Source organism: Aulonocara sp. 'chitande type north' Nkhata Bay, linkage group LG7 (assembly GCF_057382095.1).
Source record: "Aulonocara sp. 'chitande type north' Nkhata Bay isolate Kocher_YH1m ecotype deep benthic linkage group LG7, A_spYH_male_GT1.1, whole genome shotgun sequence".
In the NCBI taxonomy this organism is placed as follows: domain Eukaryota; kingdom Metazoa; phylum Chordata; class Actinopteri; order Cichliformes; family Cichlidae; genus Aulonocara; species Aulonocara sp. 'chitande type north' Nkhata Bay.
The window spans coordinates 48,598,670-48,619,121 of NC_141350.1; the positions used below are offsets into that span (position 1 = coordinate 48,598,670).

The 20,452-nt window shown below is 40.5% G+C and overlaps 1 protein-coding gene across 2 annotated transcripts; it reads right to left on the reverse strand.

Annotated features, from left to right (window-relative positions):
* Positions 1-2,681: 2,681 nt before the first annotated feature.
* nop14 (NOP14 nucleolar protein homolog (yeast)) lies at positions 2,682-18,606 on the reverse strand. 2 transcript variants are annotated; one of them, XM_086300924.1, is made up of 19 exons: positions 18,430-18,606; positions 17,871-18,053; positions 15,409-15,543; positions 14,000-14,141; positions 13,557-13,699; positions 13,312-13,440; positions 13,073-13,195; positions 12,167-12,298; positions 11,747-12,068; positions 11,490-11,620; positions 11,319-11,404; positions 11,104-11,239; positions 9,904-10,005; positions 8,782-8,935; positions 8,545-8,704; positions 4,712-4,859; positions 4,472-4,590; positions 4,191-4,346; positions 2,682-4,105 (listed from the first exon to the last, which is right to left on the reverse strand). In XM_086300924.1, the coding sequence occupies exons 2-19, from the start codon at positions 18,051-18,053 to the stop codon at positions 4,012-4,014; spliced, it is 2,595 nt and encodes an 864-aa protein (XP_086157050.1). In that variant the 5' UTR covers positions 18,430-18,606; the 3' UTR covers positions 2,682-4,011. The 2 variants fall into 2 exon arrangements, with proteins under 2 accessions (XP_086157050.1, XP_086157052.1); XM_086300926.1 differs by having other exon boundaries at positions 18,405-18,606.
* Between the last annotated feature and the right edge of the window lie 1,846 nt (positions 18,607-20,452).

Sequence of the window (20,452 nt, forward strand, 5' to 3'; positions counted from 1 at the left end):
ACCCATGATGTTTTTAGAATTGTGCTTCATTGCTCAAATTAAATACAAAAGGAAAGAAAAAGCTATTGTCTAAAATAAAAGAGTGTAAAAAGAAACAAAAAGGCAAATCGCCTTTAGTCAGTAGTTGAGGAATAATTAGGGCAAAGCTATTTAAAAGTGACAGATGCGTCTTTAAAATGAATGCAGGAGATAATGGGCAGCCACTGTAATTTGGCAAGCACCAGCGTAATATGTTCAAATCATATCTGTGTGCCAGCTAAGATCTGGGCTGCGGTGTTCTGCACCAACAGGATGCGGTGAAGTCAGCTCTGACTCGTGCCAACACACAGCGCAGTAGTCACGACAGGAAAAAATAAAATCCGTAGCAGGGAGTGTGATCTGATTTGAAAGATTCAAATCTATCTATATAGATCTATATCTATATGTGTGTAGACTAGCTTTAAGTAAGTTGGCTGACCTATAACAATAAAAACGTGTTGAGAGCATTTTTAAAATTGTGGTGAGCGATGTTATGTGAATAACAGTGTATGTTAAAACAATGATCACACTGATAGTTCACAAGCTGGATGTCAAAGCATCTTCACTTTCTCACTGAAAGTGGGACAAAAATCAGTCTGTCCCCCTGATGACAGCCACTTCATTAGGAACAGTTCATTAGGTGTTCAGCTGCTCATTAACACTAATATCTAATCAGCCAACTACGTGGTAGCAACTCAGTGCATTTATGCATGTAGACATGGCTGAGAGGACCTGCTGAAGTTCAAACTGAGCTTCAGAATAGGGACGAAAGGTGATTTGAGTGACTTTGAACACAGCGTGGTAATTGGTGGCAGATGGGCTCGTTTGAGTATTTCAAAAGCTCCTGATTTTCAAACAACTATCTCGAGGATTTTCAGAGAATGACCCAAAAAAGAGTTCTGTGGATGTTTACGTCAGAGGTCAGAGGAAAATAACCAGACTGCTTCGAGCTGATAGGAAAGCAACAAAAGCTCAAATAACCACTGGTTACTGTACAGCCAAGATATGCAGAAGATCATCTCTGAAGGCAAAACACATCTAACCTTGGAGCAGATGGGCTACAGCAGGAAGACCACACCAGTTGCAATTCTCTCAACTAAGAAAAGGAAACTGAAGCTGGAATTCACACAGGTTCACTACAACTGAACAACAGAAGATGTGAAAAACATTGTCTGGTCTGATGAGTCTTGATTTCAACTGCAGCATTCTGATGGTAGGGTCACAATTTGATGTAGACAACATGAAAGACTGGATCCATCCTGCCTTGTATAAATATAAAGAACTCAAAGCGGCTGGTGAGTCTCTCAGTTCTCATCAATTACTGGTTTCCGCTTTAAGAGATTTCGGTATCGTCTAAGGATTTTGGTAATCAAAGATAATCTAGGATTAGATGTTGGCATGCAGCTTAAACAGAACAACCATGTTGGGCTTGAAAATGTGCTGTAGCCAGCCCTCCAGCTGCAGGCTTTAGAGAGTGCGAGGGGAGGGAAAAAAAGAGACAGACGTGCACTCACAAAGGCATGTCCTTGCAATTAACACTTCCAGCATTTTGCTTCCTTGGAGAGACAGCACTCTTCATCAACACTGAGGCCAACATGTCTTTTAATCCTGCAGGATTTGGTGGGTATTTATTGTTCATGACACATCAGTCTACAGCTGCAGTAGCCCACTGTTTTATGATGCACTTGATGAAAAGCATACATCATATTCATGCTAAAGCTGGGGTAGGCTACATGTTCTGGGGGCTGGTCATTTGGACCAAATCAGGTGAGCACTATAAAACAGTAAAAAGAAAATAAGATGCACAGGATAACTAGTGTGCGTGGTTCAGATTTCATGTGGGCCATAACGATAAAAGTACATATTTGTACTTGCATGCCTATCTGGTGGGAGGAGCCTAAAAAAAGCAGAAATAGTTGACTATTTTTAAATGCTGTTTAGATTTTTATTAACCTTTTTTTCTTAAACACTAGACAAAGTAGCATTCATATTGCTGTTTCCTCAACACTTTTTTCATGCCGTAGTTGATAATCCTCCGTTTTTATCGTTCAGCCCAGCCGAGTTTTAGTTTTGTCACACCGTCCACATTTAACAGTAACCCAGTGGCAAGCGGTGTATTAGCTGTGCTCAAAAGCTAATACACCGATAAAAATCAGGAAGCTTACCTGCTTCACATCTCTGTTTAAGATCCTTTTCTCAGGCATGTCCAGGTGGCTTTTCCAGGGACGTTGCTATTCTAAGACCGCTCGCTGGAAGTCCGACTCCAACCATCATGGTCCTCAAACATTGCAGGAGCAAAGGTCAACTTCTAATTCCAAGTTTCTCATGGAGAATCATTGCTGGTAGTGAGAACTGAATCTACAGCTACTCCCAAGCAGATTTTAATTTAATTAAATCCAGGAGTCCACAGTTTCTAAGCAGAAATCAGCTAGATTGCAATTTTTGATCAAACCTCATATCTAAATAATAAAGTCTCAAGAAAGCCAGAGAATTCAGATGATTTCTCTGGCATGATGCTGCTGGTCTGCCTCCTAAAGCAGACTTCCTATCAGCACAACATGGAGACGGATCTAGGTAGCAGCTGTCTTTAATGTTTAAGAGGACAACAGATGATACATGAGCAAGTGTGACTCCCTAAAGGTGCACAGGAGTAAGCACAATAACCTTCCACTCTCAGATCAGCATGCAGTTGACTGGCAGTGATGAGAGCTTGCAAAAAGATCAACAGAGAAACAGCTAGAGAAAATGACCCAAATGGACAAGGTAAGCAAAAGCAGGGTGGGGGCAAGCATGGAGACCAGAACACTGCTGGACACCAGCATTAATACACTTCTGGAGATGGTTAGGATTTACTGGGTGAGCATGTTTTTAAGAAAAATGCGGAAATGTATCCAAACAAAATATTACGCTGGCTACGACAGCTCCAAAGCTAATGTGAGTCCTGAATGAACTTTTGTATCGGCTAAGGCGTGAGCAGATCTTGCTGTTGTGTTCGTGTCTGCATGTAACAGCAACATAACTCAAAGAGAAAATTCATCTCCACTAAACACCACACCGAAGCCTTTTTAACCAACATTTCCTGCCTTCCTACCAATCAAACCATACACGCAACGTCTGTGTACCAACCCACATCATCTGAATGCCTGCTTCCTGTTCAGGTTCTTGGTATTGTGTCAATTGCCCAGCTGCAGTCTGAATTCAAAGTGTTTGAACTGTCCTGTGATGCGTGCGACCTGATTTCTAAAATCCACTCACAGCGAGATAAACCACCGAGATCATCAAGAACCGCATCGGCAAACGATTCTCAGAATCGCACAAATCATTTCACTCAGACTGGATTTGTAAAGATACATTTGACGGCCTCGTGTTTCCATGTTGCAGTGAACAAAAATAGTTATATTTAATATATATTTAGTACATAATAAAATACTTTGTTTTTAAGCTTTTTATGAATAAAGGCTGCTAAGTAATAAATTATTACCATAACCCTGCTAAGACCACAACCTTTCAATTTGTGCAGGACTGCATTAATGTGAAGACCATGCAGCTGTTTCCAGGTGTTTTATACGACAGAACATTAAACATTTAAAATGAAGACCGATGCAGCTTGATCCATGTGCTGTAAATTTATTTACATTTTTATCATAGTGGGAGTAACCCTGACCTTCTTTATTGGAAAAGTATAGCCACTGTTGACAGCACACACAACAGCATAACGTTGTGATGGTTTCTGGTTTTTAAAAAAAGGGAAAATGCGAGCAAAATATTCACTCCTCTGTTCCTTTGTGGACTGACACTTCCAACAGCAGTATCCAATTGTCACATCAAACGCCTACATGGGAATATGTGATAACATGGTGTGCAATCATGACAGAGAACTCTCAGCTGTATATTCCATATATTTCAACCTTATACATGTGATCCACAGCTGAACTGGAGAGATCCATTTGAAAATGATCAGACAATGGGGAGAACTGGTGGAGATTAAATATTTCACTTCTTCTTCCTCTTCAGGGATTTCCACTCTCCCTCCTGGGTGGCCAGACTGCCCATTAGCTCTTTCACTTTTCTCTTTCTCTCTGCATCCCTGAAACACAGAATGTGTAAAAGTTAAATCGTCTACTAAGAGAAGCATGAACATTTCTGAACAGATGCTGGAGTTGTATCCACACCTGTTCATGACCTCGTTGAGCTTCTCTCTGGCCAGGAAGCGTGAGTCCTTCCTGATCTCTCTCAGAGCGCCCTTAAACTCCCTCTTGTATTTATGCTTTAGTCGCTCCTTCTCTCTCTCCTCTCTGGTGCTGCCACGCTTCTTTCCATAGTCCAGCCTGATAATAACCAAAAATGGCACACGAAATATTAAAAAAAGAGGGGAGACATCCATTGTCAATCTTTGGCTACCTGAACAATCTGAACTGCTCGATTTGGATGAGCAATTTATTTTGGTGCTTACACTTCAACAATCTTGGGCGTGAGCAGCTTCAGAGGAATAGGCTTTCTCTTGTCAAAAACAAGCGCACTCTGAGTCACAGGCGTGCTGCTAATGGCCTCCACGATCTCACTGCTAAGCTCCTGCAATGACAAACACTGTTACTAAACACAGAAAATTCATCCAATTAAGATAAAAATAAAAATAAAAAAAACCCCAAAAAGAAACAAAACAACAAAAAATCAGCACAAATCTGTAACTAACCTGTAATGGCTCTGGTAATGTTTGGGTGGAAAGATGTTTTGAAAGAAGCGTTCTGATTGGCTGAAAGATGTGTGTGAAGGAGGGGAGGTCTTTGTAGAGCAAGCAGCACCTCTTCACCAGGTCGAGGCAAGTAGACAAACACGTTAACCTGTGAAAAAACACAATTATGAACATTTCAGTTTTATAACTTTTCTCATGTTAATTAGCCTCTATATACCTCAGGTCCTGAAGCTCAGTTCTCACTTCACACATATGACTTCCTTTCAAACACTGCTGCACGTGCAGATCGCAACATTTGATTTTACAAGTACCGTATTTTCCGGACTATAAGTCACACTTAAAATCCTTACATTTTCTCAAAAATTGACAGTGCGCCTTATAATCCGGTGTGCTTTATGTTTGAATTCTGGTTGTGCTCACGGACCTCGAACCAATTTTATGTGGTACGCAGCGCTTAAAAATCTGTCAAAAAAGATGTTTTAGTACGACTTTGGTAAGCTATGAAGCCGCACTGCTTGATGGATTGTCTGAGCATTACGGCTACCGTAGTCAGGAGCCTTGAAGAGCAATCCGGGTCCTAAACTCTGTCGTCTTCAGGTCCCAAAGTCAAACGAACACTGTGGCATCACTGAGAGTTAAAAACTGTCTAAATTCTTTCATCTTTAATAAAACAATCAGCGTTTACCAGGTGCAACAATTATGTTTAACATCCAGGCATCCATGAAAAGTTTAAATGAAGGCAGAAAACTAAACAGCAGTGATGTTTGTAGGGTTACTGAAGTTGAACTAGCTGACGTGATTGCTAGCGACACAGCTATGTTAGCATAACATAAGCACAGTGACGCTGGAGGATGAACGCTAACTTTTTTCCACTCGATAAAAGTTAATGTGAGGGTTCCCGATGGTTAGAGACAAATGCAATCGCATGGCAGGATGCTGTAAACGGACCAAACTTCAGTCAGAGTCAGGAGAACAACTGAGATAATCCATCCACAATACAAGGTTAGTCATTAATATACTGCAACAACACGGGAATAGAGCAGCTGCGAGAGAGTTTAACATGAATGAATCAATGGCACGGAAGTGGAGGAAGCAAGAAGAATGAGTCGAGGAAAGTTTGACTTATCTGACCGTTTTGTTTCGCTTAATGCGTCTTATGGTCCGAAACATACGGTAACTGTTGCCTGCTGTCTATAAATGTCACTCAGAACTACAAAAGCCAAGGCTCACAATCAGAAGGATGAACCTATCCAGTTAGTGTTTCACGGATATTTTACGTGTTAATTGAAATAATGTCATGTGGATCTACATTAAAAGTCAGTGATCAATCAAAGTCCTCATTCTCTCAGAACTACAAATTACAAACATGGTGGAGGCCGGGTTGTAGGATATACGGCTGCTTTTGGAACCGGGACACAAAGACCCACAAACAAGAAGCTGAAGGCAGCTACGGTAATCGTCTTCCAGACCATCTCAAGGAGGAAATGCAGCATTTGGTGACGTCCACGGGTTCCAGACTTCAGGGAGTCATTGACCTCTCTAAAAGCATTAGCTCAATTTTCTGTGTGACACTGCACGCCTCCATCTTTACACATTTTAGACACCCTTTAACCTTCAGTGTACACTCACTATCCTCGCCTGCTTTATCACCCAGAAGTAATTACCACACCCACTGGCCTCTTCACACACAGCTGCTTGTGTGCATGTGTCACTGTACGGCCTCAAGGAATGCAGAAATTATACTATGAAACTGAGCAGAGGGACTCTCATGCAGTGGCGTATATAACACTGTGGGAGAACTGGACTTGATCAGACCCCAGGGCACAGGATTTAAAGATGACTCACTGAGTACTATTTGATCAAGACTCATTCTGAGTCATTAGGAACACAAATACTGGAAAACACGACCTGCCCTTTGTAAACTGTACATCAAAATGATTAGCAGCTCAAAACTGACTAAGGAATAAATTGGAATAATACATATATCAGCCATGAAATTAAAGCTAAGGTGGATAACACTGATTATCTCACTGCAATGGTATCCTTCTTTTAGATCGCGTGGACATCTTTGTGAATGTGTCCTTTTTATGGGAAAAGACGGCAGTGTGAAGAAGGCGAGTAGAAACCCTGGATGTTCCATGTTAACATCCAGCATCATCTGGATGTTATTCTCACCCATACCCCTCACATTTACACTTCTTTATGGCAACAGCATTCCCTAATGACACTGAGAACAATCGCAGGCCCACTGCAGAAATGGTTCAGGGCTGGTTTGAAGGACATTATAGAGTTCAAGGTGTTGACTTGGCCTCCATATTTTGGAGGCTCTTTTAAATTTTTCCCCCCATAAATACAACCAGTGGCTGCTGTATTTATGTCTCTGCATGTTTAATGAAATGTTATCGATAATTACCACTCATTACAATACATTAATAAGTATTCGTTTTAGTTGAGCATGAATAAAAATGTATGTTCTGACAAACTGTGCACAATCATGATCTGCTGAAGCCTGAAGCTTAGCTTTGTGCCCACACACCAGCTGCTGTGTGAAACCGTGCTGGCGACTCACCCGAATTCACACAAGTGGATAAATCAGCTCTGAGCCACTCAGCGTATCCAGGTAAACCAAGTATGAAGGCCTATTTTAGGTTTATCAGATGCAAACAGCGGTGGCTGTAATAATAATGAGCATGTTTATCACACAATAATTGCATTAGCACTGTGGAACATGCAGCCAGTTACAGAGAAGATGCGTATGAATGCACGCTTGTGTGCTTCAGTTTTGTCCTTACAGGAAAAAAAAGACAAAAAAACCAACAAATTAACTTTTTTTAATGTGGCTCCGTTTTTTTTAATCTAATTATTTCCTTTTTGGTGATCCAAACTGATCATGAACAGTGTGAAGGAGAAGACAAAGGATTTTCTCACACTCCCTCTCTGTCCTCCCACTGTGCCTATAACTGTCTCCAGGAACGTGTTAATCTCTGTTATTACATGGTTATCATACATACTACACTTTCAATAGTCAACAATGGCACTCCTAGATTTACAGATTTGTTGTTGTTTTATTCGGCTACTCTAACAAAGAAATTTTCTAATTTTGGCATAAACCGCGTGTCTGCATCCATCCTCCATGTTCTTACCAGGAGGTTTTGTGGTTGGAGTCTCAGCTGGAAAACAGCTGAACAACTCCGCTGGCAACAGGTGATGATCAAACGTAATTCTGCACGTCACTCTTCCCCTCTAAAGGTCTTTATTAGGATTATTCACATGCAGCATGGCACATCGGCTAATGGAAAAGGCTAATACAGTCTATTGGCTGCAGTTTTGTCTTCTCCTTACCAAATTACAGCAACAGTCTCACTGAATGACCCTGAATCAGCACTTTCATTAAGAACAACTTACCCCAAACTCTTCTAAAAGACGTTGCCAGTGTTATAATTCAACTAACTTCACTAACCCTTCAAAACCAACCGAGATATTTCATCTTGATTTATGTCCAAAGTTACACTGGTTTCATCTGTTTGTGGAGGGTTTCTTGTTTGTTTGCTTTGATTTTTGGAAAACCTTACTTCACCTCACTACTTTACAGCTAACTCTACTGTACAGTATCTATATTGTATTTATATTATTAAGCTAAGCTGCTGTCCATTTTTTGGCTGCTATAACACTTAATTTCACAATTTTAGGGATAAATGCAGATATTTTCTAATCTACATAGAACAGCCAAAGCGATTATTTGTATTGGACCATTTTAATAATGCCCAGTGCTTGTTTAAGAATTAAAGAAGCATTGAACTAGACTTGACTGAACAAGCAGGGTCATGTTTTACCTGTGGGTATCTCTATCAGGGTCGTTTTCGAGGTCCAGCTGCTGAGTAGCAGAGAGTGGGAGGCTTTTTTTGCTCCAGCTCCTGCAGGACTCTGACGATGACAGCACTAAAAGATCGCTGTATTTTCCTGATGCTCTGAAGGGTGGCACCACAATGTAACCTGCAACACAATGTCAGAGTATGTCAGGTCAGTTTCACACCTTAACAAAGCATACCTGCCGTATAAAAGTGTCATACCCAAAGATGCCTTGTCCTGCACTGCCAGGTGTAGCGTCCCAACCAGGAAGTTGATGAGCTCAGGCAGGAAGCGCTTTGAAAAAGAGACATACTCCACTCCCAGAGAGCACAGAACTAAACCTGATGTTAGGTCCTGTAATGATCTCACTGGGCACTGAAAAATTACAAGACATAGACACAAGCACACAAGATTCAGGATTACTGTACACAGAGAGACAGATCTGGAAAGAAAATGCGTTTGTCAAACTCAAACACATATTTGTTTCAAATAACTTACAGAATGTTCACATAACAAGGAGCATGGACTTCGTCCCTCATCATTTCATGATCTTTGGAAAAGTTTACTAACGCTATGCTAAATTAATTTTTTTTGTTTTTTCTGTTATCAAACTGTTCTCCCACTAGGAGCTCAGTCTGAGTGGAGTTTTTTTTCTCCTCCTCTTACCTCATGTAGTGTATTTTCGTTGTTTTTTCCTATCAGCCTACCTTCCTGACATGTCTCCCCAATGTGATGTTTGTGTAAAGTTGGTCAGAAGGTTCCTTTGTAAGTGCGCATGCGCCATTAGCGTGCTGCCTGCTGTAACCCTAATTTCCCTCGGGATTAATAAAGTATTCTGATTCTGATTCTGATATATATGCATTTGGTTAATTTGCAACCGAGGCTTAATGTCTATTTGGTACAATTCTAGCAAGAACAATGAAAAGAGAGAGATTGTCATCTAGTGTATATTTGGCATTTTGAACAGGTCTATTCTAAATATTATTTTGATTTAACTTCTGATTTTTACCTGTTTAGAATTGTAGCCTCAAGTGATGTGTGGGTAAGCATTCGTGTGTGTATGGAAAGGACAAAATATGTGCACGTGTATGTCTGTTGGTAACATAGAAAGGACTACCAGGATTCAATGTGATGGCCTCCTGACATTTAACAGCAACTGTTTTCTGAAGTTCCACAGAAAAGTAATTAATGACACACACACACACACACACACACACACACACACACACACACACACACACACGGTAGCAGCTAGGCAAGTTCAACACTCGATAAGATCCCAAACTGCTCAAACAACACAGATATTAAAAGATATGTAAAAATATTAAAATGTCTGTTTGTACCTTGGTGAGAGCCTGGCTGATGAAAAGCAGCGCTGGAGTTGTAACTGGGTGCCTGAAGTCTGAGGTAGGAAACAGCAGGGCTGTCACCTTAAGGTAGATGAGCTTAAAAAAGAAGGAAATATACAAATGAAGGTGCAACATATACAATAATAAGTGTCTTTACATTAGAGAATTAATTTTACTAATCCTACTTTAAAAACATCTGGGACAAAGTCCAAAGCATTCACTTAAATCCTGAACATAACACATCAAACGTTAAACGTCTATTAAATCTTTTAAGAAAACAGTTGCACTTCTACACAGTCCTAGTTACATTTTGACTAATATCAGTTTGAACAGTGTCTGATTGTTGAGTTGCCAGAATCAGATCAGCAAAGAGAGGATCTGATAAAAGTAAGCTCATCCAGCTCTTCTTCAGTTCTTACCCCAGGCTCAGGGCAGCAGAGTGAATGATTCGCAGCATGCCTTGCTGGCTTTTACTGTGAGGGATGACTGAGCGACGGAGGCACAAATAACAGGCCTTTAAACAGATTGGCAGTCAACTCTCATTTTATTCCCCTTTTAATCACAGCAGTGGGTTAGTGAGCAATATTTACAGTGCAGATTGATTTTTCATCAAAACTAAATCAAATTACTAAAGAAACCATTTAAACCAGGCTAAACTTTGTTTCAGTGCAACCACTGCGGCCTACTCATCATCATAGCCTGACACACAATGATCCCCACAACAGGAAATGGGCCACTGCTCAATCCATCATTCAGAGACAATGATAATAAGTTAACAGATTATATAGAGAGAATCTACCTGCTCTTTAGAAATATATACATTTTAGAACCAGTACTTTCAATCAGCCTCTCATGACTAACATGGCAGTATTACTCACTCACGCACGCAGTGCAGCTGAGTTAAAAGTTCTGTGTAGTGTGTTAAGAGGTCACGGTACAAGCACTGATCAAAATCAGCTGGGATGAAATCAAACTGTAAGAAGCTCTATTGCTTAAAGATGAATCACTAGTTTTCTTTATATAACACTGGAAGGTCTTAACATTGATTCAAACATTGATTCTACCTGAAGCGAGAATGGCGCAGGCCTACGAATCAGTCAGTCCCTGAATGAGCTGACATTTAAAGACTCCAAAATCTATAAACACCACGGTGAACATCAAACATTTACCACAATCAAAGTAAGTAATTCATACCATGTCTAGTGTAGGGAAAGCTGCGTGACCTTTGACCTCAAGCGTCTCTTCCATGCTATGAGCGGCATCTCCGAGGATGCTCTGCATAGCCTTACAGGCTGCATCTGGAAACATCTGGCACAGAGCGTACACCTCGCTGCAGAGGGATTTGCAAAAGGTAAAGAAATGTCTTTATTTCAAGGACTAAATATTTTGAAGCCTCTTTCTGAACTCACGGTATGAGCTTATCAATGGTGCTAAGTTCAGGTGGACTCCTAGTGGCCAGCTCTCCGATGTACTCCAACAGAAAGCCAAAAAGTTTCTGGAACAGAGAGAGCTCTGTGAATTCACATAACGGTGAAAGCTGCCGACTCATCACACATGTGCATCCAACTCTGTAACTGTACCTGCAGTTTGAGTTTATTGCCTACAGCCAAACTGGGGTGGTTGCTCTTTTGAGTTCTGGCCACAATGAGGCGCTGGTTGTCAGAGGTGTGACCACGTAGCATATCCTTCAGATCGTTGTAGCTCTCAGGGGCTGTGAGAGGAAGAAGAAGAACAATACAGTATTGGATATTTTGTAAGGGAAAGAACTAACTATAACTAAACATGACACTAATCTGCCTTTTTTTATTTTATTTTAATGAGTAATAAATTCTGGTACCAGCAAATGTGTATGGGAGCTCTGCTTTGGCTGCCTCCTGCTGGGCCTTCACTTCCTCTTTGCTGAGAGTCTTCTTCGGCTTGGGGCTGGCCTCTTCCTCCTCCTCATTTTCGCTTTCTTGCTCAGACTCGAGGTCTGAGTGGCCATCATCTTCACCACTTCCCTCCTCTTCTTCCTCCTCCTCCTCTTCTTCTTCTTCCTCAACTTCATCCTCCTCTGCATCCGATTCCTGTTCCTCACTGCTCTCGCCCTCTCCTTCTTCATCTTCAGCCTCATCTTCTTCTTCTTCTTCTTCCTCCTCCCCCATGTTCCATTTTCCATCCTATGGACAGGAATAACACATTAAGATAAAAATCAACAGTCATACTAGGAGGAATAACCCAAAGTAACAAAACTGTTGTGCATTGTGTCGTCTCACACCTGATAAGCCAGAGTCTTCTTGTCATGCTTATCCAGAACGAAGCCGTCATTGAGGTCATCAGCAGAGAAGTGAATCTGACTTTGTGCACCTTCCACGACTTCCTCTCCCATCATCCTCCTGAGACGGTCAGCCTGTAGAAAGATCAGATGATGGGAACTGGTCGTTATCAATTACTTCTCTAATTAAATTCACCATTGAAGTAAAATCTCAAGGCGATCTCAGGTGACCGTAACTCAAAACCCTGCAATCTGGAGAACAGCAAAGCTGCTTTTTTTGGAAAACCTGTACAGTTATTGGTTTCTGTTAGTTACATTGTCCCATGATTCCCAAACTTAGGGGAAGACTTTTGAAAGGAGAAAAACTAATCACAGATTCTGATAGGATAGGGAAGGGGTTAAGGATTACAGGTACTTAGATCTCACAAGGTCAAACCGCATTTGAATGCTGCCTTTGACGTGACTGTCATAAGAGCAAGAAGCTACTTCTCCTGTCAAAATGTAAGAGCTGCATCGTATAATGCTACAATGTGGCTTTCCAGCATCTTTTCTACATGGCTCCTGTTAGCTGAGAGCTCGATTTATTGGGACAGTGATGTCTTTGCATTAAAATGATGTGTCTATCAAGAGGTATTTTCTCTTTTTAAAGACTGAGAATAAAACCTGATTTCAATTAAAAAGGAAAAAAAACAAAGAAAGATCAGGCGATTAACATCAAAGTGGTCAAAGGAGCTTGCAAAGAAAAGCGTCTGGACTTCTTTAAGTTGCAACTTAAAGAAGTCCAGACGCTTTTCTTTGCAAGCTCCTTTGACTACGATGACCTGGATGACTGAGAACCTTCACAGACAATAATATCAAAGTGCTTGACAGCTGCAGACAACAAGGCAAATTTCCACAGAGCAAATGTACCTCGAGTTTCTGCAGCTTCTCTCTCTCTTCCTTGGCTAGCTCCTCTGGAGTTTTCATCTTCTCTGAGGGCTGAGCCTTCATCTCAAAGCCGAGCTCTCTGACCATCATGTCATATTCCTCCAGCTAGAAAACACAAACATGAAGCAAAAGGTATTTATTACAAAAAAAACCACACACACACACACACACACACATCTGGGTGGAATGGTCTTTTTGCAGACTCATTTGTGTATTCCTACTTTGGGTTTCTCCTCCTGTTTGTCAGCTTTGGGCGTCTTTTTCACCATCAGAGACTGTATGTTCTTCCAGTCTTGATCCAGCTTCTCGGTCAGCTCCTGGGCCTCCTCTCTCTGCACCTGGCGTTCCCTCTGAAAACAAGCCCCAGACATCAGCCCTTAGCAGTTTAGCAAAGTCTGTAATGTGCAACAATATGACAGGCAAAGGCAGCATGGGCCAAAATCCATCAGCAGGACCGAAGCCTTACCTTCTCCTGCTTGGACTTCTGGATGAGCTCTTCAATGAGCTCCTGCCTGGATTTTGCCCTCTGGCCTCCCTCCTCCTCCTCCCCCAATGCCTTCTTCCTGAGGAGACCACCTCCTCCTCCGAAGTGGGACGCAGTGAGCTCAGCTAGGTGTGAAAGAAAAATAATGTCACTAATAAATGCAAGCTCTGTCATCTATAATAACACTCGTGTTCACTCCAAGCTGTGGGCTGGGAATGAAAAAAGATGGGCAACATGTTTGGGAATATGCAGGAAAATTAATTAACATTAATTCCCCCCATATCAAGGTGAGCTTATCTGGAGGATAACAAACAGTGACTATTAAAATATCAAAGTATTTAAATGAAAATGGATTCAAGGTACAACAGGAATATAAGAACCATGTAGATGTGGAAAAAATCCCTTCATCTGGCACTCAGACTCACCAGACAATAGACCCTTTTCTTCTGATTCATCATCGCTATTCACAACATCATTGAATTTCTCCATTTCAGCCAAAGACTGGCCATAATGAGTCAGCTCTTCCTCCTCATTCAGGTTGTACACGTCCTTCTTCTCATGGACGCGCTAATAATAAAATACAAAGTAACAGAAGGTGTAGGTTTGGTACATCTGTGCACAAGCCAGTTTATTTTCACTTTTTTCATTATGCAGCTTGGACAAAAGAAGCGACAAAGCTTTGCCTGTAAGTCTAGTATTAACATGACCAGTTAGGTCAACAAGTATTTAAACACAGTCGTTATTATGCTGTGATAGATTAGAAGTGAGCCAAGGCTGCAATGAAGAATAAACTGCATTTAGTTTATACAGGCTCTAAAGGAATTAGAAAAACTAAAAATTGATCTATCAGGCCTTTACTGAAGCCACCTTCAGATGCTGCGCAATTGTGGGTCTTCCTGTATCCAGTTTTCTCTTTAGTAAGTAAACAGCACACACAGATGGCATGAAATCAGTAGGCTATGTGACCATAATCAAAATCTTTGCCTTCAGACAGTCTTGGGATGCTTCTGATGTTTCTTTTGGGTCATTATTAATCCACACTTTGAGGCACAGCACTGATTTTGCAGCATAACACTGGAAGCAGAAATGAGCGTTCTTGGCTTGACAAGAACCGTTTTTCCTGCATCAAAGAATTCAATGATCCTCTATTTTACTCTTCTTCTGTGGTCTTCTGACCAGTCCAGAGCTGGCCTGTATACTTCCTCTTTTTAAGAATGCACCAGATTTTTTAGTCACTTAAGCCTCGACTCTACTTCTCTCATTTTTGAGTCCACTAGGGAGTTATGTAAATTTCATCATCACACAGTGAATGGGTCCTCAAACCTGAGCTTTACGTTACAATGCACCATCTATGCATGCGGCAAACTTCAAAATAAGTTTGATAGAAACAACTACTCAGCTGTCATGTCTCCAGTTGTTTGTGTCCTTGTCAGATTGTATATTCAAGGCGTTTCTTTCACTAAGAGGTCTAGAATCAACATTTCAGGCCATAAAAAGGAAGTGACGAGACTTTGGTTTTTTTTAATTGGAAAAAAGAAAAAAAAATGTCTGAAATTCACAAAAAGTTAAATGCAGGTTTTTTGTTAAACTTCTCAGGTCTGGACTTGAATCACATCATGACTGGTTTATAGCAAATCTAATGAGTTATGGAGGATGTACACACTGATTAAGTAAACGACTGATGCTATATCCACAATGACGAAAGTAACACACACAAAAAAGAAAGAAATCATGTTAATCACTAAATGCTTGGCTTATTTTATCTATTCTTTATTTCACAACCTGATGATCAATGTGTCCTTTCAGGCAGCAATAAACACATCGCATCACTGACCTGTCTCTCCATCGTGAACCTCTGGAGAATTTTGTCTTCGGGTGCCATCTTGGTGTCATACTCTCCAAAACGTCTGTCAATAAATTTGCTGCATCTGTTCTTCTGTTTGTATTCCTTCAGCAGGGTCTCTTTTCTCTATAAATTAAAAAAAGAACTGCTTATTAATTACAAGCTGCCTAAACCCTATCAATTTAAAAAACAAAAAATAATAATAAATCACACAAATTAGAAACAACAAATGATGAAGATTTTACTTTTCTTAGCACTTCTGCTTGTATTTAGACCAGTTCACGGCTCTCTCTGTTCTTACAACCCTCTCAGTGACTCCTGCAGAAAGTCCCTCTCCCAGCATGACTGTGTGAGCACCAGGCTTCACAGCACAGATAGTGTTAAATGCACAGCGAGCTGTGAGCAAACGCTGCCAGAACAGAAAAGTTTGTGGCTTCAGTTCTCTGGATCTTTGGAGATTTTGGCTTAGGCAGCAGAGCTTATATACAAAACAGGTAAGAAAATGTCTATTCAGATGTCTATTCATATTAATGTACAGAATTCACCTGCTTGCTGCTACTACTGCACATTCACCCAATGTATATACTATATACTATATATATATATATATATATATATATATATATAATGTTCTTCCTCTACACCGCCCCCCCCCCCCACCCCAATTTTTTTGCACATGTCGAGGAGCGTGTCAGGCTACATTTCACTGTGTGTTATACTTGTATAACTATGCATGTGACAAATAAAGAACCTTGAACCTTGAAAAGCTTTTAACTAGAGCTGGGCGATAGAACGATAACGATATGTATCGCGATATAACTTTTACTCGATAGAGAAATTAAGCTATCGCGATAGACCTCGCCGCTCTTGTCCTCTTAAAAAAAAAAAAAAAAAAAGGTCAGCCAATCCAAATTAAGTAGCGCAGAGCCGAACCAATCACAGCCGCAGCGTCACGTCGCGTGACTTGTTACGTACAGCACAAGTGCCAAGCCGCACATGTGTTTGTTTGGGAAGCAGCCAGCGCGTAATGGAGGAAATGAGTGTGCCGACTAGAAAAATCAACCGAGCGTGACCGAAGAGAAAACAGATGATGGTTCCAACGCCGGAGAGATTGTCGAACGGAAGAGCCAAAGAAGGTCCGTAGTGTGAAGGTATTTCGGCTATTTCAAGTCTGACAAAAAACAGAGTAGCGTGCACTGTAAATTGTGCTGAAAGCAAGTCTGGAAATACAATAAACTGGTGCATGCGTCACACTGTGCGCCGCGTTATTGTTTCGGTGAAATGAATTTCTACAATACTGCTACTGTTAATTCTACTCTCTGCAGTGTTTAAATGCTTACATATACACACAGTTACTGTCCGTCCACACATACGACTCGGTTCTGCTTCTATGCCGCAGCTTTGTTTACTTTTTCCCACCGAGGCTTCTAGACTTCTGATTGGCCAACATTTCTGCACGGTTAGGAATCTAGCGCCACCTGCTGCTTTGGCATGTTCATAGCAGCGTTTTCCTTCATTTCTGCCTTTATGTGTGGACGGGATTATTTTTTAAAACGGAAACGGAAAATCTCCGTTTTCAAAAATACCCGTGTACGTGTGGACGTAGCCTCAGTCTCTGACTGGAAGCGCTAATTCGTCATTCGGCTTTTGTCAGACTAAAGTAACTGTTAAAACTGTTTGAAAAGCTAAGCTATACAACAAGGAGAGATTGAGAATTTCCTTTTAGTTCTCAGTTTATTTGATATTGACAAAAGTTAGTCAGTTTTGTCTGTTCTTCTGTTAAACAAACTAAGATTTATTTTTAGAATTAATATTTTGTTTCTAAGTGGAATTGACAATTTAGTCTGTTTCGTTTGTTCTATTTTGAAACTTAAACGCTTTAGCGGCTGCCTTTTGTGTAGTTTGCAATATTTGCCTTTATTTATCTGAAAAAGTCTCATGTTCCTTAAGTACATCTACCCTGTTGAACTTATTATGGGAAATAAATATTTAAATAAAAACAAGCTGCTGATTATTTCACATTTTACTTGTGAGCAACGGCACATTTAAATCTTACAAAAACAGTTATTTGGCTTATATCGTGATAGATATCGTTATCGCCTGAAATGGAAAAAAAAACATATCGTGATATGAAAAAATCTCATATCGCCCAGCTCTACTTTTAACTGTCAAGTTAAAGGTCAAGTTAGCAGGAAGTCTTCAGTTTAGGACTTGAAAACACAAAACATAAAAAGATATAGTTAATAGTTAAATTCATATATGATTTACACGATGTTTAGATAAATAGTTTTCAGCACTGACGGTCGCGCAATGCAGTGTAACTGGTCTTTCCAAAAATATGAATACAATTTAATAAAACAGTACTGAGCATCAGCAAATCCCTCTAAAGTGAGCTCACACCTGAACACAAGGTCAGGTGAGTTCATTAAAACATAATAGGGGCTGTCTCTTACCTTATTGACGGCTTTGGATCGAGATACACCGGGCAGACCCACATCATGCTTGCTTTTTCTCCCCAGGACATCAAATTTCTTTCTGTTGATTTTCACCTCAAACGGGTTGTTTTTGATCTCAGAGGAGGTTTTGGTCTTTCGCACCTTGTCAGCAAGGCTCCTCTTCTTCGGCGCCTTCCCCATCTGTAACAAAGCAATGGCTGAGTTAACATTACTGTCTCTTCCCCTCCTCTGGTTGTTTACAGCTTAAATCTTAGATCCTATGATAGTTAATTATGTTTATTTACTTCCTGGGAGTCTCGTTTTTTTCCTGCGACTTCTACAGGATACAATTTTTTGTTATCGTTATACTGGGTTAATGCTAGCTTAAAAATTAGCTTTTAAAGCATTCAGGTTTACAAAACAGACACACTTGTTAGATGAAAATGCCAAATGAAATAGCATACGATGTTAAATCCACAAGAAAAAATATTGGGCTACTTTCAGGACAGTTAGCTTCACTGTGAACCGTCAGCAGCTTGTAAACAAACTCACATTTTCACAGACAGGAGGTGCTCACCTTTGAGCCGCGTCGGATTATTAAGTCCAGGCGGAACAAAAGATTAGGAGGAAAAGCTTCAGCGACACTAAATTCAAGAAATAATTGTTTAATATATCCCTGCCCACGTTGCTTCACTGAGTTTCCATTTCTTCCAGCGTGCACAGCCTAAGGTGAAAGTTCACCACAATAGAGCAGACATGAGGTACTTCCGGTGGAAAAGCTCCTACAGCGCCTCTAGAGTTTAAAGATGGAAGTTCACCCTTCAAAATCAAGACGTGGAGACGAAGCCTCCTGCAGTTATCGTAGCAAATTCAAACTGTGTTTATACAGATGGATGAAAAATTAAAAGAAATTGAAAGAAAGCCCAATAAAGTAGCTTAGGAAGGGTAATATTACTAATACTAAACATTCCAATATAATAGAAGCAGCCAAAATCTGTGAAATACTTTTTGTAGCAGCGTTTTCAAGCATATCATTTTTTATTTATCCATCTATCCATCAATTCATCCATCCAATTTGTTCTGGTTATCCAGTTCAGGGTCACGGCAATGGGGTGAGATGTGCCAGTATGCTACAGATCATAGAGAGACAGACAACCATTCATACACACCTACAGCCAACAATTTAGAATCACTCATTAACCTGATGCCACACAGACTGTGGGAGGAAGCCAGAATACCAAGACAAAACAGACACAAAGAAACATGCAAGCCCCACACAGAAAGGCCCCAGACTGGATTCATTCATTGTTTTTTTGTCTGTTTTTCTCTTCCAGTGAGAATAAAATGAGACAGCTCATTTTGACCCCAACAAGCCAAACAGAACAAGTGAATGGAATGAAATAACTTCTAGCAACGAACATGCTGACCTTGTGTCTGCACAACAATTTTATTATAAGGAAGTACACCCCACTGTGTCCAATTTACACCCAATGTTTTGACCCCCTTAAATAAAAACTGGAACTGCATTTTGAAGGTCAATGCAGTGTCCTGCAATTTAGGGTTTTTCATCAATGTTTACTATCTGCAGAAAGCTGTATATTATTAATGTCCAAAATTAAAAGCAGAAACAACTGAACATAATTCACTGAAGTACAGAGTGTTTCGTGTGTTGACTAATCTGCTAAACCACATAGCAGGAGGGAATTGCAAAATTGTAGTGGTGAGAGTCAAAATGCTGCTGCTGGTGGAGATGTAGCAGGTAGAGACATGTATGAGGTTCTCTAATTAGAGTCTGAAAGGCTAGTGACAGAACAGAGGATGAACAGTTCACAGAAGAAAAGCTAGAGAATGATCAGGCCTGAGGGTTTGAAGGACATGGGGCAACCATAAGGAATTAAGACGAGGAGATGCGACCATGATTTGTCTGAGTTATTAAAATTTACGTGATCCTATAAGGATAGAAAGGAGAGTAAAGACTATGAAAGCCCTGGCTGTTTCACAGTCGTCATCTCAAAGTAATAATTTCTGTATGAATCCAGGAAGAATGTCCCATCAGATCATCAGCTCAATTAATCCCAGAGGCACCCAAGGTTGGGATGTTTTTAACAGTGAAAGTGTGAAACTCTTCATCTAACCTGAAAACAGGAAGTAGACTGATTCATCACAGATCTAAACATTTTCGAGAAAAGCACAACCCCCCTACACACTGTTTCCCATGGAGTGGTGATTAGACTGGAAATCAGTTTGAGGTTCCCATGGCTAAACTGACATCATTAGCTTCACTGCAGGCTGACTAATGAATAACTGCATCATTTTATGGGTAATTAATTGTGGCAACACAGCTGTACTATAAACAGATGCCAGCACATCCACACAAACACACTTTTCACATGAATCAAAGCATAGCCACCTATTGCAAAGAGATTTAAGATGTTTGTGACTGTTTGCCAGGATATTATCATGAAATCAATGATCCTGCATGTAAATTAGGTTAGCATTTCTTTCCTCCACAACTTAATGAATTGTTGCTGACATTCCAAACTATTTTTCATTGGCTAATATGACCAACAAGAAGACAGAGACACACAGGAGAAGAACAA

Excerpts from the sequence above, each read along its gene's own strand:
- nop14 (XM_086300924.1), bottom strand. The coding sequence starts at position 18,053 with ATGGGGAAGGCGCCGAAGAAGAGGAGCCTTGCTGACAAGGTGCGAAAG. Across the intron at positions 4,860-8,544 it reads CCTGATAGAGATACCCACAG|GTTAACGTGTTTGTCTACTT; the intron begins GTAAAACATGAC and ends GTTTTTTCACAG. Across the intron at positions 4,347-4,471 it reads ACGCCCAAGATTGTTGAAGT|GCTGGACTATGGAAAGAAGC; the intron begins GTAAGCACCAAA and ends GGTTATTATCAG.